Source organism: Gymnoscopelus microlampas (genome assembly GCF_963454915.1).
Source record: "Gymnoscopelus microlampas genome assembly, chromosome: 23".
NCBI lineage: Eukaryota > Metazoa > Chordata > Actinopteri > Myctophiformes > Myctophidae > Gymnoscopelus > Gymnoscopelus microlampas.
This window is the reverse complement of record NC_139960.1, coordinates 8,561,810-8,581,020: the sequence shown is the minus strand read 5'-3', so window position 1 is coordinate 8,581,020 and position 19,211 is coordinate 8,561,810. Positions and strand designations below refer to the sequence as shown.

Below are 19,211 nucleotides of genomic sequence, written 5' to 3'. Positions count from 1 at the left end.
GAATAACATGATCCTCGCCGTGCTCCCCTTCTCCTCCATGTGTGAGTGAGCCCTCTGCATCATAGATGATGATGATGTCATCCTCCACTCCAGCTTTGGCTTGGTTAGGATAAGGATAAGGATAATTCCTTTTAACAGGTCGTTCATGAAAGTCCATGCGGTCTTGTTTCCAATGAGAACCTGTGAGCAATTAGGGGTTAATAGTCTTGCTCAGGGACAAATTTCATTTCATCGACACATATGCTGGCATATGCAAATGTACTTAGTTACTTTACACCACTGAGTAGAGAGGCCGTTTATCTCATGCAAATGTCTCCCAGTGTGACGACATGGCAACGAGAGGAACATGTGAGTCACATCCTCATAGCATCTGGTCGAAACAGCGAGCGTTCGTGCGGCAGCCACGGCATTCACACCACTTTACCATAATTTACATTCTCTAACAGGACCAGACGCACGCCTCCCAATACGTGCGCCCATTCATCATATCAGTACATATCAGTCTAGCCGACTTATCTGGCCCCCTGTTCTGTGATTGAGGGGATGAGATGAGATGCGGGCTTCGCCACATTTGAATAATATTCCTCCAGCGCTACAATTGTCATCTTTTTTTCTTCTTTTTTTTTTCATTTCACCATGGCAACGCAAAACACACAGCAACCCCATCATCATCACATATCCTCTAGCATTAGGTACGCTGCATTATGAACGCGGGGAGGAGGGCGTGTGTATGTGTGTGTGTGTGTGTGTGTGTGTGTGTGTGTGTGTGCGTGTGCGTGTGTGTGTGTGTGCGTGTGCACGCATGCTCGCTCTTATCTTCATATTCATGTGGCCCTGCTGCAGTGAAAGCCAGGCGGCGGTGACTGCATGGCTCCGAACGTAATTGAGGAAAACTCTAGGCTGGCTGCGGCGGCGTTCGTTCGTTCGTTCCGTCCTTAAAACGAAAAAATAAATTAAAGCGAGACGGGAGGATGAGAGTGTCTAAGGCCGTGAGGAGGGGGCGGGGGGGGGCGGGTTAAGAGAGTGTGAGAGCGAGGAGAGACTCTGCCCATGTATTGTCCATCTTTAATGGGAGGCTCTGTATGTGATGTCGGGAGTCGTGGCTTTCCTCCTTTTCATTAAACAGCCAATATAAAAACAGCTCAGGTCAGCCGTTCTCCTCCTCCTCCTCCTCCTGCTCCTCCTCTCCTCTCCTCTCTCTGAAGCAGCGCGTCACACGTGCGGCGTTGGAATGAATGGATGCCGACACCAAGACCCCGCCGCTGCAGATGTGCTTTTTTCCATCAATAACACCCCCCCCCTCTCCCCCTTCTTCCAGCACGGTGTTTTATTTTCTCCTTGTTCAAGGAGAAGGTTCTGTTTTTTTTCTCCTTCTAAAGTCACACCGCGGCGGCGAGTTCGGGGAAGAGCAGCTTACACTGCACATTTTCAAACCAGGAGAGAGAATCTGCATTCTTCTTTCTTCTTTTATATCCCTTGCTCTCCCTTGCTCTCCTCTCATCTTCATTCTTCACTGTCACATTGTAGCACCTTTGACTCTCGCTGCTTCCTTACCTCCTCTCCTAGTCACCTTTCCCTTTGCACCTCATCGTCGAGGGCCATATAATTCACTTTCTACACTCTTTCCAGAGACCTTAGCCCCTGTAGTACATGTGTACTTCCTCTCCTAGTCCAAGGGTTACCAAACTTTTCAGCCCGCGACCCCCCAAAATAATCATATTTGAACTGGGGACCCCCACCCTGACAAGCACTTGGAATTGTAGGCATTACATTTAGTTTGATTCGGTTCCACAGATAAATATTGAGAAAATAGCTACTACTATATAATAAATACAAGTGAGGCGTTGTGAGCTTGTAGATTGGCAATTTTCACAATGTTTGCCTCTTTCTTACATAATATTGGACAAATTGGCCAATTTGACCAATTCTCTAACTCCTCTCCTTGTCCCCAGTTATACTTCCTTTCCAGCCCACCTCACTTGCAAGGCATTGTGTGGATGGAAGGTCAGGTTGGCAGTAAATAGCGCTCTCTCAAATGCTATCTCTCTCTGTCTGTCTCTCTTTTGCTCACTCACTCACTCACGTCCTCCCTCCGTTCCCCTTCCTCTTCCTCTCTCTTCCCCTTCCTCTTCCTCTCTCTTCCTCTGCCTCGCTCCGTGTCTCCCCACACAAGGTTGTTTGTGTCAGCACTAGGGGTCAGAGCCAGTGGACATGTTTTGAATGTCTGTCTGTATAACACACATCTGATGGCTGTTTCACATACTGACTCCAGGTCAGTAGACAGAGCTGACCGTGGATGTGGAGGTTTAGTTCAGAGACACATAATAATAGTGTGTTAGTGTCTCAGTATTAGTGTCTCAGTCACACAGATGCAACGAGAAACTCTGTCATAACAGAACAAACCGTTTAAGATGTTAGATCAGGTCACATTTGTGTCTATCAGTGGTGGAAGAAGTACTCTTTTTTTTACTTACGTAAGTAAAAGTATCAATACCACAATGTTGAAATACAATGGTCTGTTACAAGAAAAAGTCCGGTATTCAACATTTACTTACAACATTTACACTTATTTACAAAAGTATTTTGTTGTTTAACTTTGTTGTGGGACGTCGGGCCTAACTGGCCATTTACAAAAGCAGGAACAAATCAAGTGCTGAATGTTTCAGGGGAGGATCTTTTGCCCATGTTTAAGGCATTGGTAAAGGCCAGAATCAGAGTGGATTTGGGGGTTTTATCCACTCATGAATAATGTTGAGGTTTTTATTTTTCAGTGGCGCTTCAATGAGACTCATGTGTTCTGTTGTGGAGGGACAGTTGTTTTTTAAAAGTGTGTTACTATAGGTTTTAACTGAAAAAAGTGTCATGATTTATTAGAAAATAAAGGTGATCTCTCTCTCTCTCTAGCTGGTTCTGGAGGCCCACAACGTTCCAGAACTCTCCGCCGGTGTAAACTGTACGTTTGAAGACCTGGCGGAGATGGACGGCCTGGTGGAGGGGAACCGCATCAAGTGCTTCTCTCCTGCCGAGAAGGAGGTTCCACGCATCATCGTGGACAAAGGTAAGGATGGACCACATATTATATTATAGGTCACACTCCTGATCCGTCTGTTTAAAGTCTATACAGAGTACGTTTCTAATTGCAAAGAGAAGAAAGTTTATGTACTTTTTGTATTTCTGTGACCCGATCAGTTACCATCCGTTCATTCGTTGTGTCTTATGACGTGTCTGCCGCAGAGTTAAAGGAGCACATCACCTTTTTCAACCGTATCTTCGTATAATTGGTCCTCATTAATGCTCATAAGGTGGCACCATTTCTGTCTACTCACTCTGTGTCTCGTTGGTGGGCTATGGACAGTTCAGAAAACTGCTTACCAGTGACATCATTGGCAGACAGGTTCGGTCATTTTTTACTCTCTAACTCTCCAGGAAGAGAAAGGCTCTAGTTTCTATTAGCTTGGAATCCCCATCGATGATGTCACTGGTAGGTAGGTCTCTGAACTCTCCACAGCCCACCGACGATACAGTGTAAATAGACAGAAGCATTAGCGAGGACCAATTTTACGAAGATAAGACTGAATATGGGTGATGTACTCAATTTGAAACTCTTAGATTGTCTAATGTAACCAAATGGACCCGCTTATACCAACCGCTCAGGATCTCCACAGTGTAGATTCAGGCATGGTCTTCATGAGACATAGAAGCATGCAGGTCCATCAGGAGATTAAACACGTTCTCCTTCCCCATGCAGTCAGAGTGGTGTTATTTACTGACCTGGGGTGGGTGGGGGGTGATGTGAGTGTTTGTGTTTCCCCGTCGCCATCGGTAACTCTGCGGGCCCTTTGGAGCGTTGCCCGAGGATGTGTTTAGTAGCGACTCATTAGGTTGCACTGGGTTTTATTTACTCCAATCAGTTAAAGTGGATCTAGCAGCAGATGGAGGAGGCATCCATGGGACTAAAGGGTAACACAGGTCCCACCCCCCAAAAATAATTTTGACCGTTTCTGAAAAGCACCCTAGGATAATCGGACACGTTCTGGAAAACGGACCACAGGATAATTCGATGTTATTAGACCCGGACCGAAACAAAGGTCGCAACGGTTAAAATGTCATTTAGATAGCATGTTATGTAGACGGATGCCAGGTTCATTTGTTGACATGGCATCCTATAGTGTGTATAGTTTCAATGTACAGATTATAAATGTTTTGATATTACACTGTCTAGACTGATGATAGGTTCTTGGTTTACCTATGATCCTAGATTACCTCGTGTTTACCTTGCTTACTGTAAATCGCTCTGGCTTAAGAGCTTCAGCTAAATGGTTAAATTGTAAATTGAAACGCACCCGATGATGATTAGACCCACATTCCAAAATGGACCCGTGAATAATTAGACCCGGTCCAGGCCTGCGGATAATTAGAGCAGGTCCAAAATGGGGCAGAGGATAATTCGAGATTATTAGACCAGGTCGGAAGTGGACCTTGATGGGTCTAGGACCCCTTACTGCGGACCCACACAGGCTACATGATATCATTATATTTTCAGCAAGGCCTTTGTAAAGCACTGCTTATGTCACCGCTGATAATTGCTGTCTATATGACTGTCATGCCCGCCCTCCAAGCTACAGTGGAGCGAAGGGGGAGGTTTCATTGTGGCTCATTCAATATGCAAGAGCAGATAATATGGATTGTAGAACGTTATTATTACAGCGCATATGTCTTTAAAACCGAAGATTGAAGAGTTTAATGTGGACATAAAACTGATTGGGTCCTCATCATGGGTCCATACAGGTAAATCCATTTCAGATTCACTTTCCCGAAGAAAAAAACACCCATTTTGGGTTGTAGATCCTATATTTGGGAATCAATGTTCTATAGAAATGTCCCCTTCAACACGATTGTCACCAGTTTCACAACCTTTCATGGGACAAAAGAAGATGGGAGTATTTGTGACAATATTCATTGGCTTTGATAAGAGAGAGAGAGCCATTTCATCCCCTCATTCATCTCTCCTCTTCTCTGCGCTTGGTTAAGCTGCAGTATAATTGAACAACCTCCCCGCCCCTCCCCATCTGTACGACCCTGCTTCTGATGGCTTCTCATGTCCATATAATGAAGACACCATCCCGAAAAAAACACCTCAATGACTGCAGGGAAAATAGAGAATATATATATATATATATATACATACAGGGACGTGCACAGATAGACTCAGGTGGTGCTAGAGCACCTGCCCTTTGCCCTCTTGACCAGAAGTGCCCTTTTGAAAAAAATAAGAAAAAAAGTTTTTTTTTCAGTTTACAGCAGGGGTCTTCAACAGGGGGTCCGGGACCCCTAGAGGGTCCTCAGAGTTACTACAGCGGGACCGCCAAATCTTTATGTGATATGATTTTTCTTTTTACCATAACCTCTCGAAACCTAGCATCCCTTTTCTGAGGAGAAATTTAGCCAAAAAATAGCAGATCTACAAGCCCACAACGCCTTGCGCTGTGAGGCGTTGTGGGCTTGTAGATCGGCTATTTTTGACAAAGAGGTTTAGGTGTAGAGGGAAAAAAGAGCAGACCAAGTAAACAAAAAAAAAGTATAATTTACTTGAGCACCTGCCCCTCAAAATGTCTGTGCACGCCACTGTATATATATATATATATATATATATATATATATATATATATATATATATATATATATATATATATATATAGTGTCTTGGATGGAAACCTCATAATGTCCAAAAAGGATTCAAATGCAAAAGCATCAGGAGCTCAAAGACAAACATGTAGAATATGGAGATAAGAGGTGTCATGCCCGACGGCGACGATATTCACCTTTTTGTTTGCTTGTTAAGCTTCTGTGCTTATAGAGCCTCACAGATTGTTTTGTTTACTAGACAGCTGCTGTTCCTAATATCTCACGGTGGAAATTGTAGCATAATCGCTGCCGTCGGTGGAAAAACCTTGTATGGACAAAAAAACAGAACCTTTTGTTCCAATGGATCCATTGTAGTTATTATTAAATAATAACTACAATGGATCCATTGGAACAAAAGGTTCTGTTTTTCTGTCCATACAAGGTTTTTTAGTCACAAACTCTTCTTAATTCCTTTCATTGGTTCAATATTTATAAAAGTCACAGACAGAATTAAAGCTGCACTATGAAACTTATTTTGTATGAATAAAATGCCATTTTGATTTGTCCAAAATGTGTGGTAGAGTAAACAAAGAGGCGAGCCCTTTAACCCCCGCTGTTGCTTTTGCTTTTGCTTTCGGTTTGCGTGTCGAAACACACACCGCTGTTGTAATGAACGTGTACACGCTGTACTGTCGAGTTAAAACGCTGCCTGTGCCTCTGCCTGTCTGCAACGGAGCAGCCACAGGTTTCCAGGTATCGCGCGACTAACAAGCAATGCGCACACACAATTCGTTTGGCTACTAGAGCCCCGTGCGTGGTTAGGGGGCGGACCTCTAGTGTTAACACAATATAACGTATACAATCTGTATGGTAGAGTATGTTAATGCAATATAACTTATACAATTTGTATGGTAGAGTATGTTAATATAATAGAACGTATACAATTTGTATGGTAGAGTATGTTAATACAATAGAACTTATACAGTCTGTATGGTAGAGTATTTTAATATAACTTGCACTATTGGGGTGGTTGTATTTTGTCTCCCTGCTCTTCTATTGAGACATTTAGATCGTGTCAAAGGTCATGCCTCACCTAGACACAGGATCTGACACGAATTCTGACCTGATGTTCATGTGTACGAAACCAGGTTCAAATCCGGGCTAGAAGAGGAAAGTTACATACTAGTGCAGTTTTAACCACTTTCACAATAGCAAATAAAAATAGCCATAGGTTGTTGGTGGGCTATTTTTGCTAAGTTTATGTGACACTGTACATGTAGATGACACAGTAGGGCATTCATTTACAGAAAAAAAACTAAAAACAACCATCAAAAAGTTGAAATATGGACATGCGAGGTTTCTTCCTCCGACAGCAGCGATAACATAAAGTGAGTGATTAGATGAGGCCGTGGCTGCAGACTGCATGCGGCCGCTAGCGTGCAGGCAGCGCGGCATGAATAATGATAACTTTATAGACTGTAATAGAGAGGTGGAGGGATGCAGGCCACCATGAAATTACAGTACAGAGAAGACCTGCCGGGCACACACACGGACACACACGCACACACACACACGTGCACACACACGCACGCACACGCACACGCACGCACACACACACACACACACACACACACACACACACACACACACACACACACACACACACACACACACACACACACAGCGCCCGCGTGGCTGTGAGTGTCTGCATGATGTGCATTGCGTCACCAGTTCATGATCCGCGAGCCTTCTAGATATTGTGACCGTGCGCACTGCATGCGCAGACTAACTGCACATGCTCTAGAAAATAAAAATCAATGTTCTGTTGGAGGAGAGGTTGAGAGGAGATCCGTCCCTAATCGTTGTATTATTATGTTCAGTGCTGGACAAAGTACTGAACCCCAGTACTTGAGTCAAAGGATAGATACTCCCGGTTAAATATTACAGTTGAATGTTTGTCAGTCTAACTTCTACTTGAGTTAAAGTTCTGGAGTAGCCTTGCTCAAGGAAAGTACAGATGCAAAAACAATGTACTTAGTTACTGTTCACCACTGATAAAGGACTTGAAATTGAAGTGATATTTGTGAGTAGGAATAAAACGCAACAGAATAAAAAAAACCTGAATGAGAGACTGAGAGAATTTATTAGCATCTGAGGTCTTCTGAGAATAACAGGAATGGACCAAAATAATTGACACAAGATAGTTGATCTAGGACAGTATATCTCTTCTCACAATGTCACAAGTCCTCAAGTTGTCTGGAAGAAGGTCATTAGACTGTCTTGTATTGAATGCAGCCCGTGTTGCTGCAACTAGTGATTATTACTATTTGCTTAGCGATTATTCTATTGATAATGTTTTCAATTAATTGAATTATCTTGAAGCAGTTTTATTTTGTATTATCTCATCAAAATCAATGGGAAAGCATTCTAATTGTTTCATAACTGACTAGATTCATTACTCTGATTAACCTTTTAAGCCCTACTTTTTAATTATGTAGTCGTACAAAGGTGTCAAACACAAATAGCTGATCTGCCAAGCTCCAAATATGTAGCGCAGCTATTTTTGAAATTACCAATTATTACCAAACTCTACTGTGCAGAAACGCATCACGTCCAGTGACCCGCACGATATATGCAAACAGAATAATCAGGCCTTTAAACCTAACCCCGAAATACCTGATCCCAACCCGAATCTGTTAATAACTTCTTAGCCATGAATTAATGATCCCGCAAGGTCAATTTTGACAGGTTAATACTACGCGTGTGGGGACCAAAAATCCCCACACGCATAGTAAGACACACACACACGCGCACACGCGTGCGCGCACGCACGCACAAACGCGCACACACACACACACACACACACACACACACACACACACACACACACACACACACACACACACACACACACACACACACACACACACACACACACACACACACACACACACACTCATTAGTCGAGGAAAGAAGACAAGAGGTATAAGGCAGCTTCAAGGTAACATTCAGGTAATTAGGACAGAGCCATTGTCAGCAGAGCTTTACAATGATTGATGAACGAGAGAGAGAGAGAGAGAGAGAGAGAGAGAGAGAGAGAGAGAGAGAGAGAGAGAGAGAGAGAGAGAGAGAGAGAGAGAGAGAGAGAGAGAGAGAGAGAGAGAGAGAGAGAGAGAGAGAGAGAGAGAGAGAGAGAGAGAGAGAGATGGAGCTGTAAGTAGAGAAAGGAGTGGTTAGTAGTTAGATAGTATGTGAATGTGCTGTTGAATTAAACATGAATTCCTTCATTAGAGCAGACAAAAGGACAAGCCATGTACAGTACCGCAGACACTCAGGTGCACTTCAGCACGCACACAGGCACACGTGCACAGACACACACACACACACACACACACACACACACACACACACACACACACACACACACACACACACACACAGCACACATGTTATTTTCAATCACCTTGTTCCTTTATGCTGCCAGACACTCTTTTAAGATTTTTAACCCATGGGGATTGATCATTGGTGCGCGGGTGCGTGCGTCTGCACTCATGTGCTCACACACTACCTTTTAGAAGAGGAAGAACATCTGTCCTTTAGAAGCTGTCTTCTCCTGTACGACAGGTTAAGAACCTGTAGCTTCATTCTGTTAATTATACTCCTAACTGCTGCAATCCTTATTTGAATGAATTCAAGTTATTCTAGCCATTCTATATGGTAGCTAATTTTACGACGTTATAACTCGTGAATTATAACAGTATATTTTTATCGTTATTGTAGTTCGGGCATCAGTGCAATTTCCTCTCTGTGTTCGGGAGAGAGAGACAACAGACATAAAACTTTTAACGTTACCACATTCAGGTGTAATGTTTGTTTACCTGTCCACCATGTGTCTGTCTAACTGATGTAATGCTTACTCTGTCCACCAGGGGACCATCAGATAGTGTTTTTGTTTGTCTAACTGATGCAATGCTGACTCTGTCCACCAGGTGACCATCAGATAGTGTTTTTGTTTGTCTAACTGATGCAATGCTGACTCTGTCCACCAGGTGACCATCAGATTGTGCAGCTCTACCTCAAGTCCAAGGAGACGGGTCTGGCGTTCGCCAACACCAGCTTTGTTTTCTACAACTGCAGCGTCCACAAGTCGTACGTCCTCCCATCATTCCTTAATGTTGTTTTTTTTATTACATAAACATAGGATTAATCTCTGTGCATGTCACTGATGAGCACATGAAACTATATGCACGTCACTGATCGTTTCAGTCGGTCGGATAGGCGGTTGTCCAGAACCGCCGATTCGACTGATACGCCCATAGGTCATAGCAGTGGTGGCCATTTTGTGGTTCCACAGATAGAAAGCCCATTATTGTTTCCCATATAGATTTCCGAAAATATTTATATTAATTATTTTACGCCTGGAACCAAGCCATCCAGGCTTCTGGTGAATCATGACCATAAAGCTATTTATATTAAAATATCAGATTTTTCTTATTTTTTTTATTAAATATGTATATCATTAAATATTAAAACATTGTTTCTGAATAATAAGGGTATGTGTATTTGGTTATCCTCCAGGTGCCTGTCGTGCGTCAGCAGTCCGTACCAGTGTCACTGGTGTAAATACAGACATGACTGCACCCACGACCCTCGAACCTGCTCCTTCCAGGAGGGACGAGTTAAAACGCCTGAGGTAAGTTCTGTCCCACGCAGGGACCCATACGGGTCCATTTTATTAACTTACTTATGTATTTTATTTATCTATTTAGTCCCATAAAGGGACCATTACGGGTCCATTTTATGAATTAACTTGTTTATGTATTTACTTTTCCTGCCCCACGCAGGGACCCTTACAGGTCCATTTTTATTAACTTATTAATTTATTTAGTCCCATGCAGGGACCCTTACAGGTCCATTTTAACCCATTGTTACGACCCGGCCTAGGGGAGCCTATGGTCGCAACACATAATGGACTCCCTCCTTCCAAGTCTCCAAACACAACCAGTCAACACAAGTTTAAATGTCCAAAGGACAGTGATTTATTAAACAACGATTAAAACATGGGTATATTACCTCAGGGTGGGCCCTTGTACATCAAATCAAACTCAAAACAAAAGCCTACGCTTACCTGTACCAAACAGAAATACATAGTTCTTACCTAACTTCACACATAAACATAAAGAAAAGAAAGGCCACCCACCCCTACAATACCTAAAAGCTGTAAACTATCCCATGTTAAAACTAGCAACTCTAAAACACTAACAGAGCTAAAATCACTATCAAACACAAATGACTGTTGTGGTTGAAGGCTGGTTAGAAGGAAGACATCTGAGTGACTGGGGACAGCCATCTTTATAGCCATCTTTATAGTCCCCAGCCTGGTCACAGGAGCCAATCATCAGCAGGCTCCACCTACTGTAACCAGCCAGACACTCAGCCGCCACCACTCACTCATTCACCATTCACACCAGCTGGTATTCAAATCACTCACTCCTCACCACTCATTCATAAACACACCAATGAGGGGGAAAACACACAGGAAAATACATAATATGACCTATAGGGTCATAACACCCATTAAGACCTGGAACGCATCAGTGTTAGATTTCTTTGGCTATTCAAAAATAGCAGATGAGCTTGTAGAACTGCTATTTTTTATTGTTGTCCAAAAAATGATTTTGATTTGTTTTAAAGAATCGCCTCAGGTCTTAATGGGTTAAAGTGCTTTATTACACCGGCAGCGACACAATGCCCATGCACCCGCTTGTGACCCGCTTGTGCACAGTGACCGCGCCGCGTTCCAAAAGGAACGCTCGCCTCTCATTGAAAAAGGAATTACTTGGTGTCATTTGCCTCCCATGTGAACAGCCCTACAGTCTGATACTGTAGTTTAGGGGCGGGGGGGGGGGGTGAGTGTCTCTATGGTGGCTTTGTGACGGCACAGGGGTTTGCGTGACCACAGGGGCACAAACAGCCCGTTGCTGTGGTGATGTGATGTGGTTGCTTCATAATCCAGAGTGGAGCACGAGATCTGCATGGAGGGGAGTGTAGCCCCCATGGGGGGGGTGATGCTTGTCCGAGTGCCCCGCCCTCTGCCGGGCTGGCTGGTCCCGGGAGGAGTTATACCAAAACGGTGATAGCCCCAAGCCCCAAAGATCCAAGTAGCCTGGGACCAGACGAAACTGCGAGTACAAAAACAATTTGCACTCTGCGATTTGGGTCTGGCACCGCTCCATAGACAATCCATTTCCTGCTCTAGAAGACGTGGGTGACCAATCAGGGCCCAGTATTCGAATATGGGAGACTGTAATTGGTAGTTGGTTGTAGGTCTAACCAATTGCGTCGAGGGCCATTGTTTTGATCCCGCCCCTTGGGAAAAAAAACGTCCTCATGGAAGCACCAGACTCATATCCACGCAGTGATATAGTCTGGCTACGCGAGGCTAGCAGTGAAGCGCATTGGACAGGGTGGCCAATCATTGGTACTGCAGCTTATTACGGCTGGGGACAGACTCATGAATGAGCGAAAGCGGTTTCGACCAATGGGCTCGACTCATAAGCTTGCGCACAGGGTTGCGCACGGAGGTGACACTACTGCGCATGCGAGACGACGTGCAGAGTGGCGCAAAACGCGTCACATAGGCCCCAAATAGACCCGCCCCGGCACATTTCCCAACTCGAAAAAAGGGGTGAAAAGGGAGTATGCACTGGGTGAGCAACTCAATACAAGGGAAGGGAAGGGGATTTTTGTTTCCTCTCTATTATGTTTTAACTCTATGGATAGCACCGGTCAGAATGGTCTGTGTGGTACAGTAGCAGAGTAGAAGGACTTTGCGAGCTTCTGTTATCTTAGCTTAGGCCTTTACATTCCCTGAGGAACATTGATGAAACTCCTCCATCCTCTCACGGTCTTGTGCCCTCCGCTCCAGTTGTTGCCATGACAGCCCCTTGCGCCTTCATCTCTGCTCTGTGGTTCTTTTCTAGGTGGCTCATAAACAAATATAAAACGCTAATATGTACAAAAAAATGTCAGCAGTGAAAACCTCCACTTTTCGTCTCCTGAAAGATGGATTTTTAGGCCTGTTTTGAAGGTAGCCAGTGATCCAAATTGTTTGTGGTTCTCAACCAGTGATCCGGAGACCACCAGTGGTCCTTGAGGGGGTTCCAGGTGGTCCCCAGCTAAATGATGGAGAGTTGGTTGCCAAATAGACCCTTATTAGATCTTTAACTCTTGAGAGCGTAAAATGAAACCAAATGGACCCATAAGGGTCCATTTGGTTCCATTTTACGCTCTCAAGAGTTAAAGTATTGTTAAACACCTGCATTACTTAATCTACAAGAAGTCTACACAATTAGAGAATGTAGAAGAATTGTTGTGTTGATCAACGTTTGCCTGTTGTCTCTCCTATGGTACCAACATCAATACAGCATGGAATTGTGGACAAAAGGAGAGGCTAAGTCTCATCAAGTGGTGGTCCGTGCCTCAAATGCCGAACAAATTATGGACCTTGATATGAAAAGGGTTGAAAACCACTGGTTTAAGGGACGGTGTCAGGGCATTACACATTTCGGTGCATGGCAGAGTAGTAGAATGAGGATTTTCCCAAGTTGTGTAGCTTCGTATCTTTTGTATCTGCCAGTGTGAACGGTAGTCTTAAGACGTTGAATTTCCTAAGCTGTCAGCACAGCCGCTGCCTATAGCCTTGATCCTCAGAGAGAGACTAATCTTTCTCCTGTCCTGGAAACATGGTGGAGAAATGTTTGACCAGAGAGAAGACAAACATCCATCAACGGGGGCGGGGGAACGGGGGGTTTCATGTACAGCTCTGTTGTAGCTGTATGAGACTCTTGTACCTGGTATACGTATCGCGCATTAAACGAGTTGAGAGGTACCTTTCACAGCCGCGGCGCTTCCATCTGGCAACGCGCACTTCTTGGCGTGTTCCGGCTCTTGACTGCACATCAAAGAGGGCGGTGGCAGGCAGCAAAATGAAGGCATTTCATCTCTCCCTATCCCTATTCCCAGCGACAGCTTAGGCTGTGTGAATTATCAATCAGTATTGGCAAGCGGGTCCTATTCCCCTCAAAGCAGAGCCCGCATGTAATTAGGCTTCTCTGCTGCAAAGGACAAGCTACTCTCTGGTTGGGGTGCATGTCTGTTCTCTTCTCTTCTCTTCTCTTCTCTTCTCTTCTCTTCTCTTCTCTTCTCTTCTCTTCTCTTCTCTTCTCTTCTCTTCTCTTCTCTTCTCTTCTCTTCTCTTCTCTTCTCTTCTCTTCTCTTCTCTTCTCTTCTCTTCTCTTCTCTTCTCTTCCCTTCCCTTCCCTTCCTATTCTCTACTTCTCAACTGACTGACAGTAGATATCAGGGGGAGGGGGGGGTTATGAAGAGCCTGAGGTGTGCCGTAATGAAGATGACTAGTCCTCATCATCAGACGGGCTGTGTGACGGGGGGGACAGGGACATCATACCGTAGGGGAAACCCCTTACTTTGATGAGCAGCCTTCTCTCAGTCATATCACTATGTTCACACCCCCCAGCCCTTCAGCCTGCCCACACACACGCACGCACGCACGCACGCACGCACGCACGCACGCACGCACGCACGCACGCACGCACGCACGCACACACACACACACACACACACACACACACACACACACACACACACACACACACACACACACACACACACACACACACACACACACACACACACACACACACAACAATGTTTTTCAAACCGTCCTTCGTAGAACCTGACGGATATATTGGTCTGGGGGCGGGGGTGATGTCAGTCATTATTTGTCTTTTTGGATGACATAGAGTACTGAAGTCCTGACGTCACTCCCACCACTACCCCTGGGGTCACGCCGTTATTTATGGCATTGGTTCTCAAAGTGGGGTCTGGGGGGGTTCCAGGGGGTCCCCACCAAAATGTGTTAATATAGCATTACAATAAATTTAACCTTTTATACTTTGGCTATTCAAAAATAGCAGATCTACAAGCTCATAGCGCGGCACCGAGTGCCGCGCTATGAGCTTGTAGATCTGCTATTTTTGAAACATTGTGAGAATTTGTGCAAACCTTTTGAATATATAGATTTTTTAAGCGAACATGTGTAACTCATATCTTTGCTTCAGGGGGTCCCTGGAAGAAAATATTTGAGATGAGGGCACGTGGCTAAATACATACATCAATTTGGGGGTGACATGAAAAGGTTTGAGAACCACTGATTTATGATATTGGAAGTCCCATATAGGCAAATCTTATTCATACTGTATGTGTTCCAAAAATAAACTAACCACCCGACGATTTTGTCAGCTATGTGACTCTTTGAATAAAGTAGTACTTGTTCACCGTTATCCATATGAGTAAAATCGCAATATTTGCCTCTGAGATGTAGTGGAGTAGAAGTATAAAGTATTGAAAATTGGAAAATAGTAAGAAAATACCCTACAATTATTCTTAAGAACAGTATTCGAGTAAATGTACTTAGTTACTTTCCACCACTGGTCACGCGTAGTAGGCGGAGACCCGGCCTGCTGTCTGTGTGTGTTTACGTTTCCAATTAACTCACTCCGACGTTAATATTGACCCAGGATAATGATGTCCTAACGCGTGACGACAAAGCGTAAATAGAGTGACGGGGGATTTGGTTATGAGCACGTTAGTTAGCGACCTGCTAACGTTTGTCTTTGAACTTGAGCGAAAAAAAAAAGCAGGTGTTTCACAGGCTTAATGGGTTCTAATTTGCTTTTAATTAACCCTTCGGATCCAAGGTCGGGGGGATTGGCTGGCGGTTTTGCGGCACGCGCTGCAGTGAATTAATGATTTAGGCATGGACTCTAAACACGCGCTCCAAACATGCACGTATGAACACGAATGTCGGGTGGAAATCTTGTATGTCCTCTTTTTTTTTTTTTAAGGAGAACTTTAGCCATAAATAGCCGATCTACAAGCTCACAACGCCTCGCGCTGCGAGGCGTTGTGAGCTTGTAGATCGGCTATTTTTGGCAAAGAGGTATAGGTGTAGAGGGGAAAAAGAGCAGACCAAGTAAAACAAAAAATGTTTAATCTGTAACACAATTTTATACAATATAGAGGGGGTCCCTGCCTCCCTGTCCCTGTCCCTGTCCCTCACCTCTCTCTCAGCTGAAATAGTGAAAATAGCACAAGCTTCACAGCGCGTCACATCGAGCTTGCAGATCGTCTACTTTCACTACATGTGCATGACACTCTTTTATGATGACGTAGAAATTGAAATGAGGACATAGGAGGTTTCTGCCCGACAACAACGATATGCAGGTTCACACACACACACACACACACACACACACACACACACACACACACACACACACACACACACACACACACACACACACACACACACACACACACACACACACACAAATGCACGTACGCACGTGCGCACGTACACACACACACTCCATCTCCCAGGTTCCACACAGAGACGATGACAAGTCAACTTTGCTCAGGGAAATAGGATGTGACCTCCCCGTGACCTCCAGCAGATGCACGTTGGGTGTTCTTATTCCAATTAAAGGATTTTCTGGGAAGTGATCTGAATAATCCCGCAGCGCATAATGCTAATGAGATGCTAATGAGCAGATAGATGCCGGAGCAAATCCCCTCCTCCGACTGGGTTGAGCCCGTGGTTAGTATGCACGGTGGGGACGGGGGTCTCGCCGGGGGTCTCGCCGTCACCCTGGATCAGACCGCGGCACGTTCAAGGTCACGTGATCATCGTGAGCCCTCATCGCTGATGGACTCGCATGTCTAAACGATTAACGACTCTGCGTCGTTACGCCCGATATAATATGGTAACAAGCTGTTCACAACCACCAACTTTTTTTTTTTTGACAGCTGTATAGGACCTGTGTTTACGGTGTGGTGTTAACCTATTAAACCCGTTAACGCATCTGCGTAACCACTTTATCCATATTTTATACTTTGGCGATTCAAAAATATCTTTGTCTCTGGGGATTCTACAAATGTCTTCTAAATCCTAACAGTTTTTTTTTTAAAAGAAAAAATATGTGGCTTATAATGTCAGTTGTTCTCAAACTTTTTTCACGTCAAGGACCCCCAAAATGATATGTATTTTTCTGCGGTCCGCTCCCCCCATCTCAAATATTTTCTTCCAGGGACCCCCAGAAGCAAATATTTGAGTTAAAAATGTATATATCTTCTACATATATTCAAAGATTTGCGCACATTTGGACATTTCTTTTAGCAGATCTACAATGCCGTGCTATGAGCTTGTATATCTGCTGTTTTTGAATTGCCAAAGAAATCTAAAATTACACCGATGCTTTCCCGGTCTTAATAGATTAAAGTACCTGATTACAGTTCTATGTTACAAACAATAGAGGAGGGAGACATCTGTCTTAAGCAAAACAAATGTTAATGTTGTTAATACCTTCAATCAGCCATTTTACACCTTTTTGTTTGGGCAAATTACAGATTACAGACCTACTACCATTCTGTAAGGTGTTGAGCCAATTGTTTGTTCATTTGCCTAAACAAAAAAGTTGTAACAAAGTGGTTTGAAAAGAGATCAAGGTTATGTTGGAGAAGAGAATAAGCCAGTGATGGCGAGAGATGGAGGGAAGAGCGTGGATGGAGGGATTTTGGAAGATACTGAAGAGAGGCATGAATGATGGAATAGAATCAGTGGTGTGAGAGAGAGAGAGAGAGACCGAGGGGGAGAGAGAGAGAGAGCTGGAAGGAGAGAGGGTAAATGGAGAGAACGAGGATGAGTGTGCCTTTGCCCGAGGCTTTGTAGGAGACGATAAAAAACAGAGGCCGTCATAAAGGAGGACTTGGTAATCGTGCACAACGTGGCGTGTGTCGTGTGTGTGTGTGTGTGTGTGTGTGTGTGTGTGTGTGTGTGTGTGTGTGTGGGGGGGGGTGTGTGTGTGTGTGTGTGTGTGTGTGTGTGTGGGGGGGGGGTGTGTGTGTGGGGGGGGGTGTGGGGGGGTGTGGGGGGGTGGAGGGGATGTCTGTGTGGAAAAACTTAAGATGCTCTCCTTCCACTGCTCCAATTATGGTCTCTTCTCCGTCTCTCTGTGGTTTAATAATGCTCTCTCTCTTTCTCTCTCTCTTGTTCTCTCTCGTTCTCTCCATTCCTTCAAACTATGCCAAGGGCTTTTGCATTCCTAGTTCATGCTCTTGTCTCCTTCGTCACTGTCCTCTCCTCCACCCTTCACACGTCCCCCTGCTGCTCCCACATTATTATCAGATCTAAGTAGGTCTAAGTAGGGATAGAAAAGAAGACGAGAGAGAGAGACACATGGGGGGGGGGGGGTGGGGGGCTGGGGGGTTGTATGCCATCAGACCAGCGAGGCCATAGCTGCAATAGTCGAGCCCGGAGATGACTGAGGTCTGGTTAAAGACGATGTTGTAAAGCAGTGGTTTTCAACCCTTTTCATATCAATTTGAGCCACGGGACCACCGTTTGATGAGATTTAGCTTCTCAGACCCAAAACTACGAATATTTTCTTGTCGTTGGATAAGATTTTGTCCACAATTCCATGCTGTATTGATGTTGGTACCATAGGAGAGATGACAGGCAAACGTTGATCAAAATAGCAATCCTTCTACATTCTCTAATTGTGTAGACTTCTTGTAAATTAAGTAATGCAGATGTTTTACAATAATTTAACTCTACCAAACGCACCCAAAAGTTTCATTTTACACTCTCAGGAGTTAAAGATCTATAAGGGTTCATTTGGTTCCCAACTCTGCATCATCTAGCCGGGCAGCACCTGGAACCCACAAATTGGGCACAAAAAATGTGGAAGTAGCGTGTATAGTATACTTCCGTGGCTTCGTGCGCTGGGTGAGCAGCTTCATTGACATGAGTCGGTGGTGGGTGGGTGGGGGGGTGGGTGGGGTCTGTTGTCTAGCTCTTATAACTCTTATGGTCTGTCCTCTGTGCTGTGAGTCTCTTCTGAGGCTGCTGCTGATGAGGTCATAATCCTGCGCCCGTTGCGCCGTACCGCTATTGCCGAATGGGAAATGGAACGTGTATGATCCCTCGAGTTCAACGCTATGAAGTGGAAGACAATTGGATCCCATCTCTCCAGTCTCTCTCTCTCTCTCTCTCTCTCTCTCTCTCTCTCTCTCTCTCTCTCTCTCTCTTTTTCATTTTGACTCTTCAAATACGACTCCACGTTCTTAGCAAAATGAAACCCATGAAAGCAAACATTTGTGCACCACCTCTTCCACCCCCCCCCCCCCCCCCCCCCCCACACACACACACACACACACACACACACACACACACACACACACACACACACACACACACACACACACACACACACACACACACACCACCCCGCCGCGTGTCATTTTATCTATAATGACTTTGTGAATGGTGTCACAGTGTGTGTCAGTCACTCAGTGTGTAACCCAATCAAGTGGCTTTTAATGAACTTCAGACAAGTGTTATCATCAACCCGGACCAACGTGCACTCCAGTGTGCACTCTAACATGCGCTCTAACGTACACTCTTAACGTGCGCTCCCTCCACGCTCCCTCGGCTCCATCCAGGCCTT

The 19,211-nt window shown here is 44.7% G+C and overlaps 1 protein-coding gene across 1 annotated transcript in view; it reads left to right on the top strand.

Moving 5' to 3' along the window:
- LOC311039662 (plexin-A4) overlaps positions 1–19,211 on the top strand; it is a 162,184-nt gene that overhangs the window by 37,841 nt on the left and 105,132 nt on the right. Inside the window, exons 3-5 of the mRNA XM_084049606.1 lie at positions 2,905–3,058; positions 9,675–9,774; positions 10,204–10,318. Of these exons, the coding sequence (XP_083905732.1) occupies positions 2,905–3,058; positions 9,675–9,774; positions 10,204–10,318 (369 nt within the window). The remainder of the gene's footprint in view (positions 1–2,904; positions 3,059–9,674; positions 9,775–10,203; positions 10,319–19,211) is intronic.